At 54.8% G+C, this 24,955-nt stretch overlaps 9 protein-coding genes across 9 annotated transcripts; 6 read left to right on the forward strand and 3 right to left on the reverse strand.

Annotated features, from left to right (window-relative positions):
* Positions 1 to 243: 243 nt before the first annotated feature.
* BDV59DRAFT_184336 (uncharacterized protein) lies at positions 244 to 2,392 on the forward strand. Its single transcript, XM_073690666.1, has 2 exons — positions 244 to 621; positions 705 to 2,392. The coding sequence occupies exons 1-2, from the start codon at positions 313 to 315 to the stop codon at positions 2,043 to 2,045; spliced, it is 1,650 nt and encodes a 549-aa protein (XP_073545382.1). The 5' UTR covers positions 244 to 312; the 3' UTR covers positions 2,046 to 2,392.
* On the reverse strand, positions 2,393 to 6,230 carry BDV59DRAFT_184339 (putative RNA interference and gene silencing protein (Qde2)). Its single transcript, XM_073690667.1, has 4 exons — positions 5,548 to 6,230; positions 4,347 to 5,479; positions 4,044 to 4,285; positions 2,393 to 3,983 (listed from the first exon to the last, which is right to left on the reverse strand). Exons 1-4 carry the CDS (start codon positions 5,793 to 5,795, stop codon positions 2,520 to 2,522), a joined length of 3,087 nt encoding a protein of 1,028 aa, XP_073545383.1. The 5' UTR covers positions 5,796 to 6,230; the 3' UTR covers positions 2,393 to 2,519.
* A 156-nt stretch (positions 6,231 to 6,386) lies between these two features.
* On the forward strand, positions 6,387 to 10,254 carry BDV59DRAFT_184340 (Zn(II)2Cys6 transcription factor). The gene is made up of 6 exons (XM_073690668.1): positions 6,387 to 7,246; positions 7,309 to 7,726; positions 7,782 to 8,004; positions 8,053 to 8,858; positions 8,908 to 9,600; positions 9,651 to 10,254. The coding sequence occupies exons 1-6, from the start codon at positions 7,122 to 7,124 to the stop codon at positions 9,939 to 9,941; spliced, it is 2,556 nt and encodes an 851-aa protein (XP_073545384.1). The 5' UTR covers positions 6,387 to 7,121; the 3' UTR covers positions 9,942 to 10,254.
* Positions 10,255 to 10,741: 487 nt separating this feature from the next.
* On the forward strand, positions 10,742 to 11,618 carry BDV59DRAFT_204332 (nucleic acid-binding protein; the record flags this gene model as incomplete). The annotated part of the gene is made up of 2 exons (XM_073694446.1): positions 10,742 to 11,106; positions 11,189 to 11,618. 2 exons carry the CDS (start codon positions 10,742 to 10,744, stop codon positions 11,616 to 11,618), a joined length of 795 nt encoding a protein of 264 aa, XP_073545385.1.
* Positions 11,619 to 11,986: 368 nt separating this feature from the next.
* Positions 11,987 to 12,772, forward strand: BDV59DRAFT_204333 (kinase-like domain-containing protein; the record flags this gene model as incomplete). Its single annotated transcript, XM_073694447.1, has 1 exon — positions 11,987 to 12,772. The coding sequence occupies one exon, from the start codon at positions 11,987 to 11,989 to the stop codon at positions 12,770 to 12,772; it is 786 nt and encodes a 261-aa protein (XP_073545386.1).
* A 212-nt stretch (positions 12,773 to 12,984) lies between these two features.
* Positions 12,985 to 17,318, forward strand: BDV59DRAFT_209712 (uncharacterized protein; the record flags this gene model as incomplete). The annotated part of the gene is made up of 4 exons (XM_073695444.1): positions 12,985 to 13,155; positions 13,223 to 14,932; positions 15,210 to 15,614; positions 15,674 to 17,318. 4 exons carry the CDS (start codon positions 12,985 to 12,987, stop codon positions 17,222 to 17,224), a joined length of 3,837 nt encoding a protein of 1,278 aa, XP_073545387.1. The 3' UTR covers positions 17,225 to 17,318.
* A 45-nt stretch (positions 17,319 to 17,363) lies between these two features.
* BDV59DRAFT_204336 (2OG-Fe dioxygenase family protein) lies at positions 17,364 to 18,329 on the reverse strand (the record flags this gene model as incomplete). The annotated part of the gene is made up of 1 exon (XM_073694448.1): positions 17,364 to 18,329. The coding sequence occupies one exon, from the start codon at positions 18,327 to 18,329 to the stop codon at positions 17,364 to 17,366; it is 966 nt and encodes a 321-aa protein (XP_073545388.1).
* An 869-nt stretch (positions 18,330 to 19,198) lies between these two features.
* BDV59DRAFT_209714 (MFS transporter) lies at positions 19,199 to 20,755 on the forward strand (the record flags this gene model as incomplete). Its single annotated transcript, XM_073695445.1, has 4 exons — positions 19,199 to 19,306; positions 19,361 to 20,054; positions 20,100 to 20,183; positions 20,241 to 20,755. The coding sequence occupies 4 exons, from the start codon at positions 19,199 to 19,201 to the stop codon at positions 20,753 to 20,755; spliced, it is 1,401 nt and encodes a 466-aa protein (XP_073545389.1).
* Positions 20,756 to 21,255: 500 nt separating this feature from the next.
* Positions 21,256 to 24,860, reverse strand: BDV59DRAFT_194941 (amidase signature domain-containing protein; the record flags this gene model as incomplete). The annotated part of the gene is made up of 10 exons (XM_073692475.1): positions 21,256 to 21,374; positions 21,428 to 21,710; positions 21,763 to 21,938; positions 21,989 to 22,228; positions 22,371 to 22,542; positions 22,595 to 22,707; positions 22,764 to 23,246; positions 23,559 to 23,748; positions 23,803 to 24,773; positions 24,836 to 24,860. The coding sequence occupies 10 exons, from the start codon at positions 24,858 to 24,860 to the stop codon at positions 21,256 to 21,258; spliced, it is 2,772 nt and encodes a 923-aa protein (XP_073545390.1).
* Between the last annotated feature and the right edge of the window lie 95 nt (positions 24,861 to 24,955).

Here is a 24,955-nt window from a genome sequence, read left to right on the forward strand (position 1 = left end):
GCGCAGGCGCGAAGATGAAACACTGGTGGGATTGCGATAGTCCGGAGACCGTCTCCTGAATTTGGCTGAAGATGACCCGGAGATTAACATGAACAGTGGTGTCTTGTCTGACAGTATTCCGTCCTGAACGAGGGACTCCCTGATTGGGGGCTCGGGTTGTTTACCGCATCCTCCCTTAGCCGTGTCTCCCCTCTTCCCCCCCTTCTTCTTCCTTCTCTCCCTCCCTCATTCTCTCCCTCTCTCTCTCTCCCTTACTCCCTCCCTCCGCCATACCAGCTCCCTCCCTCGTTCCAGATATATTAATCCTGGACCATGTCACTCAAGGACATCTACCTTCGTTTCTTGGCCGACCCCAAGTCCGCCTCCCTCGCCTCCGATGTGTCGCTGATCTATATCCCCACCACCACCAAAGTAGACGGCGCAGACGCGGTGCGCTCGCATCTCACCAAACAAGACCACGTCCTCAAGAGAAAGTCGCAAGACGTCCTCGATACCATTGAAGGCGCCAATTCCCTCTGCCTGGACGTCGAATCTACCGTCGAGTTTGTCTCCGGGGGTGGTCCATACCTCCTGGCGTTGGATGATAACTTCCTGTCCGACCGCGTCGCGACTTTCCCCACGGTATGTCCACTTCGTGCTATCACTACGCAGCTTTAATTCTCCGACTCCATTCTGATTCGCTCTGCGCCCTGCCCCTCCTGCAGGTCCATATCGTTCACTTTAATTCCCAAAACCAAATCCAAAATGTCCGCGTCTACTGGGACCAGGGCTCGCTGCTCAAACAGGTCGAGGTGATCGGGGCGCGTGGCCGGGTGTGGCCCCTCCGCGACGCTAAAGACCAGACTCGCCTCATCAAGTCCACCGTCGCCTCGACTCCAGCCGCAGAGACCAAGAGGGGCCCCGCTGCCCCCGCCCAAGCAGCTCCGACACCGTCGCTGCCGGCTGACCAGGAGAATGCGCCCCCGAAGCGGTCTGCGTCCCCCGGCAAGAGGCACATCAAGGACCCCTACGCGTCCGAGTCCCTGTTCGACCTGCTGTCGCCCGGCAAAGACCGTGAAGAACCTTTCCGCGCGCCGCGTGCCCCGGCCTCCGCGAAGCCCCCGCCGCGCGACCTCAGCGAGATCTTCGTCGGCGAAGAGGATGGCGACACCCCCGATGCGACCCCTTCCAAGCCCCGCGCGGTCGCCCCCAAGGTCGGGGCCGGCAAGCACTATCAGCCTTCTCGCATCTTCGGCGGTGACGACGACGAAGAACCCGCCTCGACGCCCGTCGCCCCCAAGATAGGGGCGGGCAAGAACTTCCGCGCCTCGCGCATCTTCGACGATGATGAAACCGTCCGCGCCCAGGAGAAGCCCGAGCAGATCGCCTACCGCGCTCACCCCAAGCGATTCGAGCACTTTGAGCTCGGCGCCGACAACAGCGAGCGCGAGATCAAGCCCAAGACTACGCGTCCGCTCTCGAAACAGGGTCCCCAGTGGACCTTTGAGGATTTTGCGACCCCGGAGAAGCCGCGTCGTCAGCCCCGCGGCGAGGAGGTGCGCCACTTTGGCTGGAGCGACGACGAGCCGGAACAGGACTCTCCTCCGGCTAAGCCCCGCGTGGTGCAGCCCCGCCGGGACGCCGAGACGCACTTCCAATTGACCGATGATATCGAGGAACCCGCCCAGGGCCGCATCATCAGCTCCTACGGAAACCGCGGCAAGACCCTCTACACCAACCCGCTCTACAACGAGGAGGATGACGAGCTCCCGGATAAGCCCGCCGGCGCAGCGGGAAAGACCGCACCCCTCTCTGTCGTGCACAATGGCCCCAACCGCAGAAAGGACTTTGAGAGCCACTGGGAGGTCACGGATGACATCCCGCCCCCCTCCGCGGCCAACACGGAGAACCAGAAGCCCATCGCCGCGGACCGGCAGAAGGCCGTGAAGATGATGGAGGCATCGTGGGAGGCGTCCGACGAGTCCCCTCAGCCTAACAAGCCGCAGCCCCTGCCCTCGCACCGTGGATCCATGCGAGATGCCAACCAGCGCAGCTGGGATTTCTAAAGCCACCGCTGCGACTCGATCCGTCCTGCACTTGAATGACGGACTGTATTTCTTATGTCACAATACCCCACCTGCTGAACGGAGAACCATGTGAAAAGAGGAAAATGACCTTGCAGCCAGATGTGCTAAATGAAGTGATCGCCACGGTCGATGCTGTATGGAGCCATGATAAGCCGTGTATTTGTTTCTCCGACTGTATTCATTTGATGTTTGTGAATTGTTTCTTACACCTACCGACTTACTTGTATTGTTTCCGGCCCGTACAGAGAGTACTGGATTACCCATGATTGCAGATAGAAGGCTAATGTTGTATATGGACCCTGAGTACAAGAAATTCATTACCCATGTGACAGCAGAATCGCCCTACACCAACTGCTACCCAAATAATTCGTAACTATATCATGACAGGGAGAGTAAGCGCTGAGAATGTCCAATCTACGCACCTATCCCGAGAACCCAATGCATAAACCACCGTTAAATGTAGAACATGGTATTCTTGACATTCGGATGCACCGTAACGGTCATCGCCTCCGGTTTGGACTCCGCAACAGAGCCGACACTCGACGCTGTGGACGGATCATACATCTTACTCAGGTAGCAGCGCGCACGTGTACACACCAGATCCGCATAGTACGCCGGGGGGCAGATACTCACGGCCTTGGTGGCGCGGCCGAACAGGTAGCAGAGATGGTGGGTGAGGGCCTCGAGGGCATCCGCGGCGTTCTGGTGCGGCGGGGCGGGCTTCTGGCGGTGGAAGATCTCGTCCCAGAGCGTGAAGTAGTGGGCGGGGCGGGCGGTTCCCTTGAGCGCAGTATGCGCCTGCAGGTAGAAATCCCAGTTGCGGGCCTCGGTGACGCCGCGGTCGACGACGGTGCCGTTGGACGGGTTGGCGGAGCGGTCGGCGTCCTGGTCACGGGTGGGATAGAAGCGCGTGTGGTGCCGTTTGCCGACGCACATGATCGCGATGCGCGGCAGCCCCTGCTTCGTGTCCGACGCCGGGTACACCGCGGCGCAGGCTTTCTTGACCAGCGGGAGCTCCTTCTCCAGCACCGTCTCGTACTGGCTCTCAGATACGCCGTCGCGGTAGATGATCAGGTTCTCGGGGTAGCGTTTGTGGCTGGTCACCCAGTTTTTGAGGGGCGTCTGGAGCATGGCGTCCAGGTCGGAGACCATCTCCTGGCGGGATTTTTGGATGCGGAGCTGCGCGGGCCATTGGCCGAGGGTCGCGTCGGTGGAGGCGACGACGGCGGCGATGCTGGGGGCATCTGGGGAGGAGCCTGGGGATGGGTGGGTGACATCGATGCCGGCGAGCATGGTCTTGCCTTCGCCGATGATGCCGAGTTCTTTGCGGTCGAGGGTCTGGTTCACGCCGCCGAGTTTGAGGTTGAACTTGAGCCCGACGTTGGCGATGTATTGGTCGTTGGCGGTGCGGAGGCGCTCGGCTAGGACGTTGATGTTCAGCACGCCGTATTTGATGTCGCAGGCGCGCTTGACCGCGCTGTAGTAGCCTGCGTCGTTGAAGGGGAGGATGCCCATGATGAGTTTCGGTTGCTGTTTGCTGACCAGCTCGCAGACGGCCTGGTCGATTACGGCTTCGAAGTCGTCGTCTCTGTTCACTAGTATTCGTCTTCCTGGATGAGGGGGGTTGATGTTGACACCAATCTCGTTCAGCTTGGCGGCGAATGACTTGAGCGGTTGAATCAGGTCCTGCGGGCTGCTGAAGAACGGCCGGGCACCTTCGACATCGATCAGGAGCCATGTCCAGGAGACGAGCTTGGTCGGCTGTTCGAAGCGGATGGATTTCATGTTCCAACTGCCGGATTGTGGTTTGACCTGCTTCCGCGACTGCTTTGCGTCCTTGTAGTACACGCTTGGCGCAGGCAGGACACGCCCAGGGACGGTGATCAGACCGGGATCCAGTTCCATGCCAAACTCGTCCTGTTGCTGTCGTCAGTGGTCGTGCACCTGGGTGTATGTGGGGAGATGGTGTTGGCTTACCAGGGTCGAATTGGGGGGAGCGAGCCCGAGGACCCGCAGCCCGGTCGAGACGATCGACTGTGCGTTCTGAGCAGGTGTTCGTACCGCGAAGTTCAACATGTTCCGAGTTTGATTGGGGGATAGCTTCGCTTTCGCGGGCTGCCCCGGCTCAACCATGCAGACCTCCACTGGAAGGTAGCTGGGATTGTCGCGGGTTCCAACATTAACGACTGGCAACCTGGGGTCCAAGTCCATGCGATACTCTTCAAGGTTGGTTGTGAGTCTTTGGTTTCATGTATAGAGGCGGGTATAGGGAGAACCTACGTTGATGGAAGAAATCCGCCACGCTGATGTATTTGCCCGCGGGTGCAGGACCGGCCTTTGCGGGTTTCTTGCCCTTCTTACTCCCACTACCAGACGGGCCCTGCGGAGGAGGCTGCTGAGCAGGGGCGTTGAGGAAGAACTCGACGTCGTTCGGGCCAGCACCCGTGTGTTTGACCCGAGGTGGTTTGGGGAGGCGTTTTCCGTCATTCTGGGCCGCTAAACCTGTAATCGCTTTGATTCTCGGGATGACTTGGCCCTGTTTGTTCTTCCGAGCGATGTGTGTGACGCGCACTCTGAGCTTGTCCAAGAAACGTCTCAGGTCGTAGACGTTGCGGTGAGTTCGCTGAAATTCACGAACAACATCGGCCAAGGAACCCTCCTGGTAGCAGGCGGAGTACTTAACTTGCACGTTGACCAGCAGGCGTGCGGTGGCGGCACGGATACTGACGAAAAAGCCCCGGTAGGCCTCCAGACCAGCACCCAGGTTCCATTTTTCCACCAGCGGACCGGAGACCGCAAAGTGTCTGTTCGAGCCGACTGAGGCGACAGACTGCTGTGTCTTGGCGTAGAATCCGAGTACGATATCCATGGCTCGCAAGACTTCTGGCTTAGCGTCAAAAAAGGCCTCTGCATTGGTGCTGGTCAGGTATGACAGCAACTGGCTGGGAGTCAGAGTCTTAGTGTACTGGCACTGGACGCGGTGAACCGTTGGGCGTTCGGGGTATTCATCGTCGTTGTCCTCCCGATAGCGTACATCGTAGATGGATGGTTCCTTATCCGAAGGCAAGATTTTGACATTGGAGACGACAGTCGACCTCCAATCGGAGGTTATGTTACTCTCGTATTGAGCCAAATGCTCCTCGAACAGCAGCCGAATAATCTGCTTTGACTTCCTAGCTCCAGGCTTCTTTGCTGTGCCAGGATCGATATCGATGCTGTAACAGAAAAGCTCTTTGCAATTCACTTTGAAATCGAAATAGTTGGCGAACAGCGTGACGGCCTGGCCCTGGGTACCGTAGCCGGGCCGTTCGGGGTAGGAGGTTATTTTGCGCGGCTTTTTGGCGATCGCTGCGGCCACCGAGTTCTCAATCTTCTGAACCTCTGGATTTGGGGGAGTCAATGGGCCGCTGGGGCTGAACACGCGGGCAGGAATTTTTGTTAGTTGGGCTGATAATGTCCGTTAGGATGGATAGGGACCTACGCGTAGATACGCGGACCACCACCACCACCACCTCCTCCCCGGGGTCCACCACGGAAGAACCCCCCTCGGCCTCTATCGCTGCCGTCAAACCCACGACCACGGCCGCGGCCACGACCTTGGCCTTGAGACTCACGGATAGGAAGCTCCATAGTAGCACCTTGACCACCTCCACGGCCTCCTCGATATCCACCACCGCGACCACGGTCGCCGTCCTTACCCCGTCCGCGGGGACCACCTCTGGAAGACATGATGAGAATGTTCCAGGGAGAGAGAGGTGTCTGGATAGTTTGACGGAAGGGGGTTATGGAGGAGAGGAAAAGAAGAGAGGAGCAGATGCAGAGGGAGGAGCGTGGGGACTACAAAATGGCTCAGTAGCCGCCCAAGCCCCTCACACGTCAGTTGGCACAGTTGAGCGGAGAACCATCCTTATGGACCAACGGGAGGATGTAGATGCATGAATGCGTTGGTAGGCAGACGCCGCAGGTGAATGATTGGGAGGGAATTGACAGGTTTCATGGTTTTGTGGACGGGGAGGCTGAAAGATGATACGTTGAGACGTCGATCCGGTGGTAGACCACAGGTGAATGGACGGCTGCCGGGGAAGGGGGGGAAGACACGAGAGTGAATGAGCTGTGAGGAGGAAGTTTCTCATGAGGTGAAGATGTGCATCTTATATGATGATGGCATACTTCGTATAGATCGATAGATTGATACGGAGAGCGGTGAGGAGAGTCAATTCGCGGATGGAGACATGGATGAGTCAGCAGTTGCTGACGGCTGCCTGCGCAAGAGATATTGTCTGGATGCTTGTTGAGATCAATTTAATCATAAACATGATAATGGATTCCTGCCTCTTCGACCTCATTTCTACCCAATACAGTTATATACTACTACTCATACCATAGTATGTGCGGTTCTTTAGGGGGGAATTATTCATCACCCCTCCATTACGTCAGCATATCCCGCAGATAACGGAGATAATACACTAAGACAAAGAGAGACAGACGAGAACCTCGTCAACTCTGTGTTCATTCCAAACTCTCTCCCCACCTCCTTCTCGCCTCTCCATCTAAACTATCTCGTCCCTCTTTCGATCCCGTCTCTCCAAACTCGCGCTCAACTCACCCTCATCCGGACTACCCGTCTCTCCTCGAGACTCCGTCTCCGCCACTGCGCGACACGGAGCGACACCTCCAGCTACGCTCACCCTGGTCTACCCCCGGCCAGCTCTTCTTAGCCCACATTCAACCGCGATTCAACTCGCGTTTCGCCCCCTTTCCATCTCCTGGTTCGCGCGATCGTCTGATATCAAGATATCTGAGTCATAATCCCGTTCCTTGGGCATCGACGTCATCGGGCGCTCAGCAAAGTGTCTAGACTGATCGCTGCTTTTTGTCCAGTCGCATTTCTTCCGAACTAGTCTTCCCGCGCAGAAACGTGATCGAACCTCGCCTCATCGGGTTTGGCGAACTGCGCGAAAGCTCGGCGTAATTGCCTTGCGCTGATCCCCGTTGTGGTCTTGTGTGTGGTGTGACTAGAGAAGTTTTATCATCAAATATACTGCTGTCAACAAAATGACACCTACTCCCCCGTCAACAACTTCTTCCAGCGCCGGAGGGATCTCCCCGGAAGGCCAGTACAGAGTCGTTCGGAAGCGAAATCGTGTACCTCTGTCCTGCGGTCCCTGCCGACATAGAAAGTACGTTCTTCCCCTCCCTTCAACCCGCGCGGTGTTTCACTGACGGCCAACTCGGCGCCCAGGCTTAAATGTAACCGTGCTCATCCATGTGAAAACTGCGTGAAGCGAGGCGATGCCGCTTCCTGCACCTATGCCCAAGCCAATGCACGGAAAAAGAACTCGCCCCTTCAGACAGCCTCCAGTTCTCCAGATGACATGCAGAACCGAATAGATCGTCTCGAGAGCTTGGTGCTGTCCTTAATGACCAATGGGTCTCAGAGTGCAGGTCCCACGGCCGCTGTGGCCGCCATCTCCGGCAATACCAGCAGTATCGGTTCTGCCCAACATACCTCCGAAGATGTGGAGTTGGATGATGAGGATGGGCCGGGTCCCGAGGAGAGCGATACCGAGCAACTTACAAAGTCCATTGGCGTGATGAAGGTCGACAACAACAAATCGTGGTATATCAGCGACGCGCATTGGGCGTCAGTATTGAACGATGTCCGTTGACTCCCTCCCTCGCACCCGTCTACTTGTCTCACTGACGTCTGTACAGATAGCGGAAGTCAAAAATTATTTTAGCACGCATAAGAAACAATACGAGGAGCATGCAGAGAAGATCAAGGCGACACGTCTTCCCACCGATGTCCCTGGCTCGACGTTGCTCTTCGGTGGCACGAAAACGATCAGTCGCGACGAAATTATGACTTCTTTCCCATCGAAATACACTACAGATCTCCTCGTGGCGCGTTACTTCACATACTACGACCCTTCTACTCGTAAGTTTCCTCGTTAATTCTGAAACGCGAGTGCTGACCACACCCTAGACATCCTCCATGGCCCGACATTCCAGTCGCAGTACAATAAACATTGGGAAGACCCCTCGAAAACCTGTGTGGTTTGGATCGGTATGCTCTTTGCCATGATGCGCCTAGCCGTGCTCTCGTATCATAGCGAGGGAGATGAGCCGCCAGAATTCCGGGGAAAGGCGTTGGATATGGCTGGCACATATCGGAATCTGATGGCTCAGTGTTTGACGCTGGCCGACTATACGAAACCATATCCTTACCTGATCGAATCCTTGATTTTCCATCTGTACGGCGACTTCTGCCAATCCAAGGACGCCGACGTGTCTGGCTGGGTGCTTGTGGGTGTGATCGCGAGACTGGCAATGCGGATGGGCTACCATCGCGATTCGAAGATGTTTCCGAATATCACCCCGTTCCAAGGAGAAATGCGCCGTCGGGTATGGGCTTTTGTTCGACAGTCAGATCTGCTCTTTTCCTCCCAGGTCGGCATGCCTAGCATGATTCGTACTTCCGATAGCGACACGGAACTGCCGCGCAATTTGTACGATGATGACTTTGACGAGCATTGTGCCGAGCTCCCACCGTCTCGACCAGCCACCGAGACCACCCCAATTTCTTTCCTAATTGCGAAGGCTCGGATCACCTACGCGTTCGGTCGCGTTATCGAGGATGCTTCCTCCCTTCGAAGTGCTCCGTATGACAAAGCTATGGAGATCGATGAGGAGCTCCGCCAGGCAAGAGATTTAGTCCCAGAACATTTGCGAGTTCGGCCCGTTGAGGAGACGCAACTAGATCCGGCGAACCTGATCATGTCTCGATTTGAGGTAAGTCCTTATAAGCGCATTCTGCGGCTGGTTCCTGACCTTTTTCTAGATAATGAGTGTGTATCACAAAGCTCAATGTGTCCTTCACCGGCGGTTCCTTGCCCGGGCGCGCGAAAACCCTCGATTTACGTACTCTCGGAGAACTTGTATTGATTCTGCCTTGGAGTTACTGCGATATCAGTCCATGATTCATGCGGACACCCGACCCAACGGGCGTCTGCGAGGGAAGCTGAACCGAACGACTTCGCTATGCTCGAGCGACTTCCTGCTTGCTGCTACTATCGTATGTCTGGATCTCTACCAGGGACATCAGCTGCAAGCCCGAGGGCAGCCGTCAGGCGACACCTTCGCCTGGGGACGAGAGCGTCGCGACGAAATGCTTGCGGCTCTACAGCGCTCGAAGGAAATCTGGGATGAACTGCAGGATGAAACTATGGACGCTTGGAAGGCTTCTGGAGTCTTGGGAGTGATGCTTGCTCGACTAGGAATTGACGGTAACGTCGGTTCCACCACGTTTGAACCGCAAGATGAGAAGCAGAGTGCCGCGATGACGCTCGGCTTGCTCAGCAGTGGCATGAACTACATGAATGCGGGGACGCCTGGCTTCAACGAAGGTGCCAAAATGGCAGATACGCCAGTGCCGCCTCCGGGCGGCTTTGGAACCGCTGACCTCCCTGGTGCGCCGTCGCCTTTCAATGCCATGTTCGGACAGATGCCGGATATGCAGCTTAATCTAGATTGGGTATGGACTCTTGCGATCGTTGTTTGGTATTACAACTAATCGAGTACTAGGATGCCTGGGATAATTATATACAAAACTCGTCGATCGACTTTTCTAACCAGTGGTGGCCGGCCATGGACGCACAACAAGCGCCTCCGCAACCTGGCCAGAACCCGCTGTCGCCGACTCAGCTATCTACCACGCAGGGCGATTTTGGTGGGAGGATGCGGTCGATGCCGCCGTTTTCCACCGCGTTTACAGCTCCTCCCGGCTTCGACGGGACTACTGCGCCGTTCACTGGGGCCTTTGGGGCGAACCCGCCCAAAAATTCAAACAATCCAGCTTCGGGCCCAGGAACATGACCGGCTGGGTAGGCTCTGGCTTGTGTAGAGTCCCTGGAAGCTACTCTTAATGTGAGGGACAGATTGAATGTGCTATCATTAATCTTGCGTTTGTTCTCACCTATCAAAAAGGTTTGTCGTGAACATATACATATGACGTTTGGTGTCTAAGGAAATACGGGAGGGTTTTTTGTGTGCTAGGCGTAAGAGTGCAATATTATTCCCCACTCAGTGTTTTATGCAAAGGATAATGAAGTAATAATGGTGGAAGTAGTACGGGCAGTGATATATATATAACAAAGCACAGATGAGGCCGGTGTCACAGCACGCGGAGTTGTAATACAAGATTAACCTTCGGCAGTTCAGATTTTCAGTCTAGGCGCGTGATAGTTTTAAGTCATCCATCCCTAATTACTAGCCCCAGCGAGACTGTCCAATTTCTATTATTCCTCCCTGTACCTAAAGGATGCTGGGAGACTGGCCATCACGTGACTCTATCGGTGCGATAAGCAGAGGTTTTGCCGGAGGCACTCCGCAAAGCCCGTTTGTCTCCCTTCCACGCAAGTGTCCACAACCAAGACGCAATTCACAGGCCGGACTGGATAGAATGTGAGAGCCCTTCCATTATTCCTTCTCGCAGGATAGATAAGCGGAGCAGATCGCTGACGACAACCCGCAGGCATTGTTTTCGACGGGCAACCTGTCGGCTTCTTTCCTCGCCAGCCGCGGCGACAGCAGTTGCACCGCCAATCCGATCCACAAGCAGCAGCACCTCCCACTTTGCCCCGGTCGTCTTTCCGCGACCGTCGACACAGTTTGCGATGCGCCGCCGATGGAACAGCCACGATGCGCAGACGCAGACGCCGGTGCGGGCGCGCACGGCCGTCGCAACTCCGACCCCAGAGGACGAGGAGCGGATGATCGATGCGGCGGTGCAGTACACACAAGGGACGCAGAAGGCTGGAGTGACGGCGTCGACGGAAAGCGAGCCGGTGATAGAGGTGGAGGAGTCGAAACGGGCGAAGCGGCTACGTCTGCTGAACGAGGAGCCAACGCCCAAGGAGACGGTGTACGTGGGGAATCTGTTCTACGACGTCACGGCGGAGGACCTGCGGAAGCAGATGGAGAAATACGGCGTGGTCGAGCAGGTGTTTATCACGTTTGATAACCGGGGGATTAGCCGGGGGTGAGTGAGCCCATGGCTTTTTCTTTTCTTTTGCGCGCGCGCTTGCTGCTTTGGCAAAAGACGAGGTACTGACGAGTTGCAGTTTTGGCTACGTGCAATTCGATACGATCGAGGCGGCGAAGCGCGCCGTCAGCGCGATGCACATGCGGGTGTTCGAGGGCCGACGGGTGGTGGTGCAGTATGCGCAGAACAATGTGGCGCCGCAGCGGAGCATGCGGCCGGCGACACGCACGCTATACATTGGGAACTTGTCGTTTGAGACGACGGACCGTGATTTGAATGAGCTTTTCCGCGACGTCGTCAACGTGATCGATGTGCGGGTGTCGGTGGACCGGCGTACGGGGCTGTTCCGGGGCTTTGCGCATGCCGAATTCATTAATGTTGAGAGTGCGCGGATCGGGTATGAGATTTTGAGCCGGAAGACGCCTTTTGGACGCAAACTGCGCATTGATTATAGCGAGACGAATCGGCGGGCAGATCGGATACCCGGTGGAGAGGGGGAAATTCCGTGAGGTTTCGTTTTGATAGGTGGGTTGGTCGGAGTTATATAGAGTATATTACGCAGCGATTTGTATTATATTGTATTATATAGCTGGCATTTGTCGACGCTGTTTTGATGTCGAGAGTCAGAACCAAGGAGAACATATCTGGCATATCTTGTGTATCTCAGGTAGGAGATTGTGTGGCTCTATCGATCACATAAGACATAAACCTCGTGGTTTGGCACAGGTTGGAATATTGCACATCTGAATCACCTGGTCTATCTTACTGACCTTTTCCAACTCTGACCATGACCTCATCGAGTCTCCTAAGTCGCAGCGAATCCTTTAATTTACTTTCACAATCTCCTACATAAGACTCATCACCACAAGCGGCAGCAATGACCATGAAACCTGAATTGGTTGGCTTGGGCCGGGTGGGCTGCGTCATGCGATTCGGAGAGGTCGCAGTGAAGACGGCAAATAAGTGGAAAGTACCCAATGACGCCTCAGAGTACACCGTTACCATGTATCTGGAGATAAACCAGACAATTGAAGAAGCACTGAAGCATGAAGGACACGTCTACCAACATCTAGCGAACGTGAAAGGCGTTCTCCAGCCCCTTCAGATCTCCGACACCGAGATTCGGATGCCATATATACACCACAGATCACTGGACTCGTTTCTCCGTGAGAATCAAGCCACAGTGACAAATCTACAGATTCTGCGGTGGGTTCGCAATGCCGCCGACACCCTCTGTGAGGTTCATGAGCACCACGTCCTTGTTGTTGATATTGCAGCGCGGAATTTCCTAGTCAACGACGACTTGTCACTGCAGCTATGTGATTTCTCCGAATCGATCATCGCCCCAGAGAGTGATAGTTTCAATGAATTTATCTCAGACGACTTCCTCTCCGTCAAGACTGACATTGCTCGATTTGGGTCCATGGTATATGAGATGGTCTCCGGCCAGCGGTACGGGTTCTATGTCAACCCCGAGGTCGAGACGGAGGTGACTGAGGGCGAATCGCAGCTGTACAATGCGTGGCCGACGAGAGAGCGGCTACCCCCAACGGACGACATCTTCCTGGGCGAGACCATCCGCAACTGCTGGCTGCAGGAAGGATATGGGCAGATGCAGGCTGTTTGTGCTGCTGTACATGGGGAAGAGGCGCGTGCCACGTGACTCTCGGACAACCTCGGCATCGCGCGCCCTTTTCCGACCGGCTTTAGGGCGGCTCCGAACCCCACGTTCTGTCTGGGGTGTTTCTTCTTCACTCTCTCCCTCTCCTCCTCTCCTCTCTCATACCTTCATCCCTCCGATGACAACCTCTGTCCTCCTATTCTTACAATCTACCGGCTAATCTCAAGGAGGAGCGACCCCCCGGCCAACTCATCATGTCTTTTCTCGGTGGCGCTGAGTGCTCAACGGCCGGAAATCCGTTGACGCAGTTCACGAAACACGTTCAGGATGACAAGTCCCTCCAACGGGACCGTCTCGTGGGGAGAGGCCCGGGAGGCATGCAGGAGAGTATGCGGTCTCATGGGATGATGGGCGGTCAGGATCAGGTATGCTTCTTCTACCAGTCGTCACATGCCACCACCTGGAATGGCGGGGTGATTGATAATCATGTAGATGATGGACGAATTCGCCCAACAACCCGGTCAACTGCCGGGCGCCCCTCCCCAGCCGTTTGCGATGGAACAGATGCGTCGCGAGCTAGAGCAGTTTCAAACTACCCCTCCCCGGACAGGCTCCCCCGGGTGGGCCGCCGAGTTCGATGCCGGCGAGCACGCTCGCATGGAGGCCGCCTTTGCCGGTCCTCAGGGTCCCATGATGAACAACACTTCGGGATTCACCCCTGCGGAATTCGCCCGATTCCAACAGCAGAGCGGTATGCCGCAGACATCAACTCCGGTCACCTCGTCGGCATCGCCGATGATGGGTGGCTACCAGCGCCCCATGGGCATGGGCATGGGATACATGGGAATGGGAGGGATGGGCGGAATGGGCATGATGCGTCCCACATACGGTGGCCCCATGGGGATGCAGCAGCCGGCCGAAGCGACCACCCAGGATAAGGGGAAGGGTCGGATGGTGGAGCTGGACGACGAGAACTGGGAGGCGCAGTTCGCCGAGATGGAGACGGCGGATACCCAGCAGGTGGATGATGAGGCCAACGAGGCGATTGAGCGGGAACTGAACGATCTGGACAGGTCAGTGAATGATGAGACCGCCGCTTTTGAGAGCGTGTGGCAAAAAGCCCAAGCTGAGACGTCCGCTGCAAACAGGAAACTGGCCGAGGACGAGACCGACTTCAACATTGAGGACAACCTGCACATGGGCGAGATGGGCGACTGGGATGGCTTCGACTCGCTGAACACTCGCTTCCGAGATCCCCAGCTGGGCGACTACATGTTTGAAGAGGATAACGTGTTCCGCTCGGTGAACAACCCCTTCGAGGAGGGTGTCAAGATCATGCGCGAGGGCGGTAACCTCTCGCTGGCTGCCTTGGCCTTTGAGGCCGCCGTGCAAAAGGACCCTCAGCATGTGCAAGCCTGGACGATGCTGGGTTCCGCTCAGGCCCAGAACGAGAAGGAGTTACCGGCTATCCGGGCTCTGGAGCAGGCACTGAAGCTCGACCCGAACAACCTTGATGCCCTCATGGGCTTGGCCGTGTCGTACACCAACGAAGGCTATGACTCGACTGCGTACCGCACGCTTGAACGTTGGCTCTCCGTCAAGTACCCCCAGATCATCGACCCGAAGAACCTGTCCTCTGATGCGGATCTCGGCTTCACGGACCGTCAGCTGCTGCACGAGCGGGTGACTGAACTGTTCATCCAGGCGGCCCAACTGTCCCCCTCGGGAGAGCAGATGGACCCCGATGTACAAGTGGGCCTGGGTGTCCTCTTCTACTGCGCTGAGGAGTATGACAAGGCCGTGGACTGCTTCTCCGCTGCGCTGGCCTCCACGGAATCTGGCACGGTGAACCAACAGGAGCAGTTGCATCTGCTGTGGAACCGTCTGGGAGCCACTCTGGCCAACTCCGGCCGCTCTGAGGAGGCCATCGAAGCCTACGAGCAGGCGTTGAACATCAACCCTAACTTCGTGCGCGCCCGGTACAACCTGGGCGTGTCATGTATCAACATTGGCTGTTACCCCGAGGCCGCGCAGCATCTCCTGGGTGCTCTGTCGATGCACCGGGTGGTCGAGCAGGAAGGCCGCGAGCGGGCTCGTGAGATTGTCGGTGATGGCGAGGGCGGCATTGACGACGAGCAGCTGGAGCGGATGCTCCATATCAGCCAGAACCAGAGCACCAACCTGTACGACACGCTGCGGCGGGTGTTCAGCCAGATGGGCCGTCGGGACCTGGCAGATATGGTGGTGGCCGGAATGGACGTGAACGTCTTCCGGAAGGAATTTGAGTTCTAAGACATGAGCATCTGCTTCTAGTTGTTTATATTTGCTTTGACGTGACGATATTCCCCTCCGGTTAGGGAGATAGAAGACCTAGATCGAAGGCTATGCGTTGGATACCAGGGATTGTTGTACGGAACCTGTAGAAATACCATTTGATCTGTTTGACTTGTTCTATACCTAGGTAGTATACTTGGTGTAGATGCACGCGGAAGTGGCCGAACCTCGGAAGCGCATCCGCTTCTCCGCCTCCGCATTCTCCTCCCCCTCACTCCATCCATTGCCTTCTCTCCACTCCCTCTTCTTCTTCCACCTTATTCCAACCTCCTCCCTCCCCCTCCATCCTATACGCATCATGGCCGTCGCTACTGGTGCTCAAATCATCGCCCGTTCGCTGCGCGACCTGGGCGTCACCGTCATCTTCGGCATTGTGGGTATCCCCGTCGTGGAGATCGCCGAGGAGGCCATCAATCTAGGCATCCGCTTCGTCGCCTTCCGCAATGAACAGGCCTGCAGTTATGCCGCCAGTGTCTACGGCTACATGACGGGACGGCCTGGCGTCTGTCTTGTTGTCGGAGGACCGGGAGTCCTCCACGCAATGGCCGGGGTGAGTTATATGTCTACCATCAAAAATCAACTTCGACAGCGGTAGCTAATGCCCTGCAGATTGGTAACTCTTCCGCAAACAACTTCCCTTTACTAGTCCTCGCCGGATCGGCCGAGACTACCGTCGTCACCAAGGGTGCCTTCCAGGAGATGGACGCCGTGTCGCTGCTCACCCCCCACACCAAGTTCGCTGTGCGGACCTCCTCCCTAGACTTCATCCCGGGAGCCATCAAGAACGCCTACCGCACGTGCTGGTACGGCCGGGCCGGCCCAACCTTTGTCGACCTCCCCGCGGACATCATCCAGGGGAAGAGCGCCCCGGGCCTCCGTCTCCCCGCGCCGGAGAACATGCTCATCGCATCGCCTCCCAAGACCAGCGGCGACCCGGCTCTGATCTTCAAGGCCGCCCAGCTCCTGCGGAACGCCCGCGCACCGCTCCTCATCATCGGCAAGGGTGCCGCATACGCCCGAGCGGAGGCGTCGATCGGCCGCCTCGTCGAACAGACGCAGGTCCCTTTCCTCCCGACACCGATGGGCAAAGGCGTGGTGTCGGATTCGCACCCGCTGAACGTGTCGAGCGCGCGCAGCGCCGCGCTCAAACACGCCGACGTCGTCCTCATCCTGGGCGCGCGGCTGAACTGGATCCTGCACTTCGGCGAGTCGCCCAAGTGGTCGCCCACGGCCAAGATCATCCAGGTCGACATCTGCGCCGAGGAGATCGGCCGCAACGCCGGGTCCGCGGAGCTGGGCATCGTCGGCGACATCGAGCGCGTGGTCGACCAGCTCGCGACGTCGCTGGCGAACTGGCGCTACGCGCCCGGCGGCACGGAGAGCGGGTTCGCCGCGCAGCTGGCCGAGTCGGCCAAGAAGAACGAGGCGAAGGCGCAGAAGGCCGCGCTCACCCCGACCTTGGCTAACGCCCCGCTAACCTACCAGCGGGCCTACCACATCATCAAGTCGACGCTGAACGCACTGTCGCCCCTCGAAGACGGAAACATCGTGTATGTCTCGGAGGGCGCCAACACGATGGATATCTCGCGGTCGATCTTCCCGCTGCATCATCCGCGGCAGCGTCTAGATGCGGGCACGTACGCTACTATGGGTGTCGGCATGGGGTACATTGTTGCGGCACATGAAGCGTACAACGCGGGCGTCGCTGGTGCAGGCGGGCCACCGAAGAAGATTGTCGCGTTGGAGGGAGACAGTGCGTTTGGGTTTAGCGCGATGGAGATTGAGACCCTCGCGCGGTACCGCATTCCCGCGCTGATCTATGTGATCAACAACTCGGGCATCTACCACGGTGATACCACTACCGAGGAGGCCTGGAAGGGGCTGCAGAATCAGACCACTGCCAACGACACCAAGTCAGAGAACGGCACGAAGGGCCTGCGGTCGACAAGTCTGCTGTACGAAACCCGCTACGAGATGATGGCTACGATGTGCGGCGGGAAGGGATATTTTGTCCGCACTGAGGAGGAGCTGGAAAAGGCGACCCGTGAAGGCTTCCAGAGTGATACTGTCACGCTGGTCAATGTTGTTGTCGAGCCCGGTATTGGGAAGTCGATTGGGTTTGCCTGGCAAAATGCAAAGGAGAACAAGCCGAGACTGTAAATGTGTATGTAGTTTGGGTTAGGTGTCATATACGATGAAAACAGGATATTCCTGATACTCCTGATGTATATAGTTGCGTTAATTCAGGTTTGGGTAATTGCTACTCGCGAGACGGTACCTAAGGTCTCGATGTAAATAACTAAATAACTTCATCTTTCCGGAACGGCCCGACTCCAAAGTATCCTTGAAGCTGGTTCCAGTCCACGACTGCGTCACACTCCCCATCTAGCGAGACTTCCATCGGACGGATGGTGTGAGGTTTGAGTGAGTCGTATGGATGAGAAACGTGCCCTTCCACCACTGGCTTGCGAGTGAAGAAAATCAACATATCCCTGGTGGCTGGAAGCTCAGCATCTGCTGCATAAACAGGAGACAGGCTGTGCTTTCTCTCATGGTCAACAAACAAGAGAGTATCGAGAAAGTGTCGGTGCTGGTAGCAACCCAATGTATGCTTAGGGTCGACTTCATCCCACCGCACCGCGTTCGGAGCGTCTATATCGTGAACAAACGTCGCCGCGCTATTATCCGTCATGTTCTTGCTCCCTAGAAATGTTGTCATCGTGAAGTCCACTCCATCGCTATGGACTCCCTCTAGTGCGGGTTCCCCCAGAAGATCCTTGTTCGTCACCGTCCGCAGGTTGAACAAGGTGCAGATAAAATTGTCCGTCTTGTAATTGAGCTTGGGGCGTTGCTTTGTAGCAACCCCGTGGAACATGAGCGCCTTGAACTTCAAAAGTGCCTGCAGAGCCGAGTTTCCCTGAAGATCCTCGTCGAGCTCCTCGAACTTGCGGATCTGTCCTGAGTCGTGGCGCACGAAGTTTTCCTCCACTGAGAGTACAAATGGCTGGAATTCCAACCGGCGCACTTTTGACTGCTCAAAATCAAAGCAGAAACGGCCATTTCTGCTTTTACGAAATGGGAGAGTCGGGTCGCCGCGAAGTCCGTTGCTTACAGTCTTCATCTTCTCCAGGGCACTGTTGGTAGCACCCAGGGCTTTAAGAATGGCAGTCATTCGCGGCCCCCCGACGAAGATCAGCCGGCTTTTGATGAATTGCTTCCGCAGGAGGATGAGATCCGCTATTACTGGGTGCATTTTTAGACTCATGGGGTGTATAGACGTAGAGCGGAATTCGGAGAGTAAGTAAGGCAATTTTTTCTCTTCCAGGTCTGCAGCTGTACCATATGAACTGGTTTTATCTACCTCTGTTGCTTAATGGAATCGGCTTATATAGATTGACACCTAGGATGCTGAGCCCTGATCTTGTTAACATAATTCGGTCTGTCTCCACGGAATCGTCTACAGAATACGAGCTTGTATGCGCATATAGGGGCATGTAACTTGTACGCTTTAGTTCACATACAGGGAAATGGACAGACAATACAAATATAGGTAACCGCTGAGCCGTACCTGATAAGCCTAGAGGAAGTATATATCCGGCATCGTAAGGTCCTTCCTCAAGTATTACACCAGCCTTGGAACGGAGGGTTATGTCCGACGTTGGCTGGTTCCAATACCCGAAGAGAGCCATCTTAGATGAAAGTTTCCGATGATTTTGTGGCTTTGCAAATCAGGTGTTCGATGGGGGCCTGGAGTACCACGGTTGTAGATGGCTGGTACCAGGGCGTATGGTAGTATGATAATCCTGATTCTTTAGGTAGCGCTCGGGGTGACCGAGAGTTTGCTGAAGGCTGGCAATATCCTGGTTTACGAAGGTACGTCGTGATACTGAAGCCAAAGGTAGAACTAGTATCTTTAACAACACCTGATCATTTCCCAGTTTTGGCATATGCTGCGTCTCTTATGAGTTGGCTCTCTGAGTTAGATGATTGATCTTCCCGCTATTAGGAATAAACCAATCTCAACGTTTACTGCCCTCGGCTACAGATCTGAGAACACTCGGATCAAAATGAGGAGTGCAGAGTTTGCTGCTTACATCTTCTTGCCTAAAATTATTCTTCCTGTCCTGCCACACTATGGGCATTGTGATGAAGAATATCAAAGATGACGAGAGCGAGTTGGATCCGGAGAGGCAAGACACAAGCTCACTGGAAAGTCCGTCAGAACCTTCTCAGTGGCCAAGCGTAAGTCATAGAAATCGGAAACTAGAAATGGGGCAGCCTAATCGAAACAATTAGCAAAAGAAGATATTCGTGGTTACTACTGGCCTTATCATGTTGTTCAACAGCGTATTCGACTCGACCATCCCCAGCGGTGGTATTCGGTTCATTGCGGACAGTCTGGATGTCCACAACGAGACACAACTGGTATTACCTACATCTGTCTATCTGATCGGCTATGTGACCGGACCTCTTGCCTTCGGTCCCTTGAGCGAAATATATGGTCGACGCAGCGTCCTAGTAGGGACCTTTATCGTATTTACCATCCTCACTCTAGCATGCGCCGTCTCTCCAAACTGGCCCGCGTTGATCATTTTTCGAACACTCTGTGGAATCTGCGCATCCAGCCCAATTGCAGTAACGGGGGGCCTTTTCGCTGACGTTTATCGCTCCCCTCTAGCTCGTGGGCGAACAATGGCGCTCTCAATGGCGGTGACGACCGCAGGACCGCAATTTGCCCCTTCAGTCGCAGGGTTCATTGGGACGGTTGGATGGAGATGGATCTTTTGGATCTCGCTGATCGTTGCCGGCCTGACTCTTATCCCTACACTGTTCCTTCCAGAGACCTTTCAACCAGTACTCGCGCAGAGGAAAGAAAACAAAGAAAACGCCGTGGTCCTCAAGGCACTGACGAGACCATTGTACATGCTATTCTGCGAGCCTATCGTTTCCTTCACATGCCTCTATCTGTCCTATGCCAGTGCAATTTTTTGTAGGTGCCCTCTTCCTGGGAAACGACTACCACTAATGATCACAGTCATGTACTTCGAGGCATACCCACTGATATTCCAAGGAATATATGGCATGAGCGATGGAGTTGCGGGTTTAGCCTTTCTACCTAGTACTATGGATTGATCCCGAGCCACCAACATTGCCTGTATAGCTAACGAATTTTTAGTTGCGGTTGGAGCTTGCATCGGATTGGTCATTTTCTGGTGGTATGACTCGGTTTTACAGTCTTCAAAAGTGCGGAGCACCCGCTGGTCGGCCGTTGAAGAATACCAACGACTTCCCTTGGCGTGCCTTGGTGGACCACTGTATGTGTTAGCCTTGTTCTGGCTCGGTTGGACGGCTACCCGCGATATCCACTGGATTGTGCCTATGTTGGCTGGAATCCCATTCGGGATGGCATTCTTCCTCATCTTCGTGGCGCTCATCAATTATCTGGTTGACGCGTATCACGAATATGCCGCCAGTGCCATGGCAGCAGCTAGCTGCTGCCGCAGCGTTTTCGGTGCAGTTTTGCCACTTGCTGCTACTTCTATGTTTCGTCGGTTTGGCATTAATGGGGGCTGTAGCCTTTTGGGGTTCTTGAGCCTGTTGATGACTTTGATCCCATTTGTCTTTATCTGGTACGGTGACCAAATTCGAGCGAGGAGCAAATTCCGACGGGATCTAAGAGGTGAAGAATAAATCTATGAGCATTTTGAATGAAGGAAATACCACCGGGTTGAGATCTGCAGGAATATGGTGTGAATATTGCTGGTCGGATAAAATAGGATTGCTCGTACGATTAGTATACTACATAAACAACTGTCAACCTGAGTTTCCACCTTTCGCTACTGAAACATGTCTCGGCCCTAATGGGATGAAATTGTACTATTTCAGGTATGTCTCTACTAGCCAGACTACAAGTTCTGCCACAGGTCTTTGCCGTCCCATGTAAAGGATATGCTAGGATCATAGCGACCTACTAACAGTATGCGCATACGCAATCGCAATTGTGTGCAGACCAAAAACAGGTTTACATTCCAACCTTTTGAAAGATCATGTCACTATGGTCCTGCCATTTTCATTCTCTTCACTATCCAATCATAAATATCACAGTGGAAACAGTGGACAGTACCCGACAGCGCCTCCCAATATTAAGCAGTGACTCGTATCTTGATACTGTACTGCAAATAATACAACATCTAATTTAGTGGCGTGGCTTCGTCGAGTATCTTAGCAATGGAAACAGCTTTCTCCTCTCCAAATCTGGCTCCCACAATCTGAACACAAACTGGCAGGCCCTTTACTAGATCAATGTCATCTAGGATATCGTCAGTGTGGTAGGGATGAAGCTAGTACACCATGTATACTCACATTGCGTATGGTTGAAAGCATCAGAATCGTTCCTTGGTTTATGGTTAAGCCACTCCTCGCCAGGCTGATCCCGTGCAGGGTCAGCAGTTGTAACTGGAACGGTGACAGCTGCGTAATTGAGTAGATTCCATAATGCAGTGTAGCCGAGCCATTGTTTGCTAATGACCCATGTCTTGGGCTTATACCCAACCCACGGCGTCACTGGCATGACAATGGCATCAATACCGGCCTCCTTCCACTGTTTGGCGAAGGACTCTTGGAACTCCCACTTTTCTCGTTCCAACTGCAGTCAGATGAGCATTTGCTTCAAAACCCAGTCACAAACAAAGGCATACCTTCTCGCGCTCTGCCATGGAAAGCTCGTCCTTTGCACTGCCCACAAGCATGCCTTCAATCAAAGGCTCGTCTATGATATCGCAGAGCTCCTTGCAATGTCGACCGCCATCCGCGCAGACAGCCTTTGTCCAGAGTTCGGTACCTTTCACATGGAGCGAGGTGTCCCATTCGACCACTGTCAAACGTCAGATGGGCTGGAAATTTTGAAAGATTAAAGGACCATACATTCATGACCGGCTTCTGCCAATTTCCGTCCCACATCTCTTAGCGCACGGGTCACGGGAGGTTGCGGTTTGACTATGCCATCGTCGCTTATAATCCCTAGTCGCAACTTTCTTTTTGGGATCGCAGCCATCTCTTTCCTCCATGGGATCGGAATACATCCGGGATCGACTTCCCAGGGTTCCTTGTCAAGGAGAGACTGCATGAAGTATTCGACCGTGGAGAGGCTGCTAGCCATAGGACCTGCAACTGGAGGAACCAGGTATTGCTGATGCAGACTGTGTGTTTTTTTTCATCAGAAAGGTGGCTCGCATAAGATTGCAGCACACTTACAAAGAGAAGTCCCATGGCACACGCCCTGTTGTGGGACAGATCGAGTATAAACCCTGTAGAGCAGAAGGAATACGAATTGACCCGCCGATGTCCGTCCCAATGCCCAAGGGACTCCCTCCAGCACCAATTAAGGCGCCTTCGCCCCCGGAGCTGCCGCCCGAAATGAGCTGGGAGTTGAACGCGTTCACTGATTGACCAAATACGTGGTTGTAGGAATCGGACATCTACCAGCTGATTAGCACCATGAGTCTGTTGCATAAAAGCCACGAGAAATACCATAAGGGACTGTGGGATATTTGTTTTCACGTAGAGCACGGCCCCCATGGATTCCAACAACTTGACGATCGAGCAAGACCGTTCAGCAGGTTTGCCAACGAGCCCGACCCAGCCTGTGGAGCAGCAATGTAAGCCCAAGTCCTCTCCAAGGCAACTTAATCTACCATACCAACTGTCGTATCTACGCCCTCGACCTCGAATCGGTCCTTTACCGACACGGGAAGCCCATGCAGGGGACCCATGACTTTCCCCGTTTTCTCAAGAACATCATCTAACTCTTTCGCTCGGGCGAGTGCTCTATCGAAGAAAATCTCTGTCAGACACTTTGTCGTCTGCTGGGCTACGGCCGCCCGTTTACTGAACGCAGTGGTGAGCTGCACCGAGGTGATCTCTCGCGAGGCCAGCTTGGCGAGAAGGACCTTGATGTCTTTGGTATCTGTCCATTCTAGTTCCTGTGGGGAGAGAACGCCGCATGAGCGGATTAACGCGACTGTGTTTAATGGTGCTGAAGCAAGGACTGATGGTGACAGGCGCCAGGGAGGTGGGATACTGGCTAGCTGGGACTCGCGCTTTTTGACGACCGTATGCTTCCAGTGAGGAAAATCCATTTTGTGAATGTATCTTTGTATGCTTCGTGTCGGATTTCTATCGTCTGGGATGACGGTCAACTGTTTAAGCTATCTTATTCCGCTGATGCAATGGCCTTTTATACCATCTGCGGGGAAGGAGGGGGCTTTAAGTATTAGGTTGGCGGTTCCCCTCATGGTTCAGATAGGGACACCACGAGGATTGGACGGGACATCGGATGATATCTAGATTGAAAGATATCGACGTAGGACCGCCCAACGGTCGGAGCAGCCGGAGTATCGGACATCGCTCCGGTGTCTTAACGTAAGCGGAAACCCCTTGGTGGATGATTCTTATATTCAACACTAGTGATACAGCTACACTGTCAACAACATACTGGCGTTCTTATACCAAGACAGAAGCGGATTTTCCCCATTCCTCGTTTCGGTGTCCTCGATGTATGCCCAGCGGCAAACGAAGTCTTCGTGGCTCATGACCTGGGTCAGCTTCCCGGTGACTGCGCGGTAGAGGTCCTCGACCACATTGAAGTCGGTCGGGAAGAAGATGTCGAAATACCCTTGGTGAACCTATAGGGCTGATTAGTATTTCGATCCTGACAACCAGACGGGGAGGGAGCCTACAAAAGGAGTCGACACCGGCACTGTCCGTCGTTTGTAACGGGTTTGTACGACTGGCGCATTGACACCAGGCACGGCGTCAGGAAGGCTGCTAAAGTCGCTGGCCACTAGCCGATGGCCGGGGAAGAATGTATCCAGGATATCGAAGAACTGCATGAGTCGGGTGGGGATATACTCCGGCAGCGTGTAGGGATCCTGGAATGGCAAGGAACCGCGGATTCCGCGTAGGAGCTTGGGTCCCAAGGGCGATGGGAACTCCCGTCGCGCTGCAGCCTGTCTCACCCGGAGAAAGCGCGAAGCTACCGGATCGAGTTGAAGACTGAAGTAATCATGGAATTCGCCGTCTGCATCGATCAGCACGCCACCTTGCTGGGGTTGCTCGGTCTTGCGGTCGTAGCGAATGGCATCGTGGCTGAAGTTATCGATAACCTCCAGTGCAAGGAAAAAGCAGGGCGAGTGCACATAGGTGTCCCAGTCAAAGATGGATTTGTTGATGATCTCGATGTGGTCCAAATGGCCGGCCGCATAGGCCGAATCCATCAAGTTCTTCATCTGCAGGCTGGCAAGCGCGGGCGAAATCTCGATGATCTTGAATTTGGTGCGCTGATAAACCTCGTAGTCGGTATCGCGGATGAAGTCCAGGATGTTGAGCATCATGGTACCATTTCCGGCACCCATTTCGTAAATTATAAGATCGTGGTAGGGGTACAGGGTGAGCTTGTAATTCGAGACCAAATACCGCGCGATTGTCTCTCCATAGTAGGGCTTGAAGAGCTCCGTGGGCGTGTGCCATAATTGACGGGCTGTATCGGGGTGAATATCGTCTAGGTGATTCTCAAACTCCGTATAACGCTCTTCGAGCAAGCGATGGAACGTTGGCCCATCCGCCATGCCGTTGAAATCAAACGGTTCCCCCGCCGTGAAGATCGTGGCATGCTTCGAGAAGTAGCCGTAGTGAGGATTGTACAAACTGTCTAGACACGCACCAGTCAGCGATCAGTATCTCTCAAGCGCGGGAGCATCACCGTCTTCCTACCGTCAATGAATTCCCTGGTCAACATCTTCACCTGCCGCGGTCTCTCTCGGAAATGGCGCAGTTCCTTTGCGGTGACCATAGGACAGGAATTCCAGTCTTCCATGATATCCTTCGGGTAAT

The sequence above is a fragment of the Aspergillus ambiguus genome, assembly GCF_047715705.1.
Source record: "Aspergillus ambiguus strain CBS 117.58 unplaced genomic scaffold BDV59scaffold_31, whole genome shotgun sequence".
Lineage (NCBI taxonomy): Eukaryota > Fungi > Ascomycota > Eurotiomycetes > Eurotiales > Aspergillaceae > Aspergillus > Aspergillus ambiguus.

What these genes read in the sequence shown, in the direction of transcription:
- BDV59DRAFT_184336 (XM_073690666.1), top strand. Translation starts at nt 313, where the DNA reads ATGTCACTCAAGGACATCTACCTTCGTTTCTTGGCCGACCCCAAGTCC. An exon ending in GCGTCGCGACTTTCCCCACG is followed by an intron (nt 622 to 704) that starts GTATGTCCACTT and finishes CCCCTCCTGCAG; the next exon opens with GTCCATATCGTTCACTTTAA.
- BDV59DRAFT_184339 (XM_073690667.1), bottom strand. Translation starts at nt 5,795, where the DNA reads ATGTCTTCCAGAGGTGGTCCCCGCGGACGGGGTAAGGACGGCGACCGT. An exon ending in GGCGGATTTCTTCCATCAAC is followed by an intron (nt 4,286 to 4,346) that starts GTAGGTTCTCCC and finishes CCAACCTTGAAG; the next exon opens with AGTATCGCATGGACTTGGAC. An exon ending in CTCCCCCCAATTCGACCCTG is followed by an intron (nt 3,984 to 4,043) that starts GTAAGCCAACAC and finishes CGACAGCAACAG; the next exon opens with GACGAGTTTGGCATGGAACT.
- BDV59DRAFT_184340 (XM_073690668.1), top strand. Translation starts at nt 7,122, where the DNA reads ATGACACCTACTCCCCCGTCAACAACTTCTTCCAGCGCCGGAGGGATC. An exon ending in GGTCCCTGCCGACATAGAAA is followed by an intron (nt 7,247 to 7,308) that starts GTACGTTCTTCC and finishes CTCGGCGCCCAG; the next exon opens with GCTTAAATGTAACCGTGCTC. An exon ending in ATACTACGACCCTTCTACTC is followed by an intron (nt 8,005 to 8,052) that starts GTAAGTTTCCTC and finishes ACCACACCCTAG; the next exon opens with ACATCCTCCATGGCCCGACA.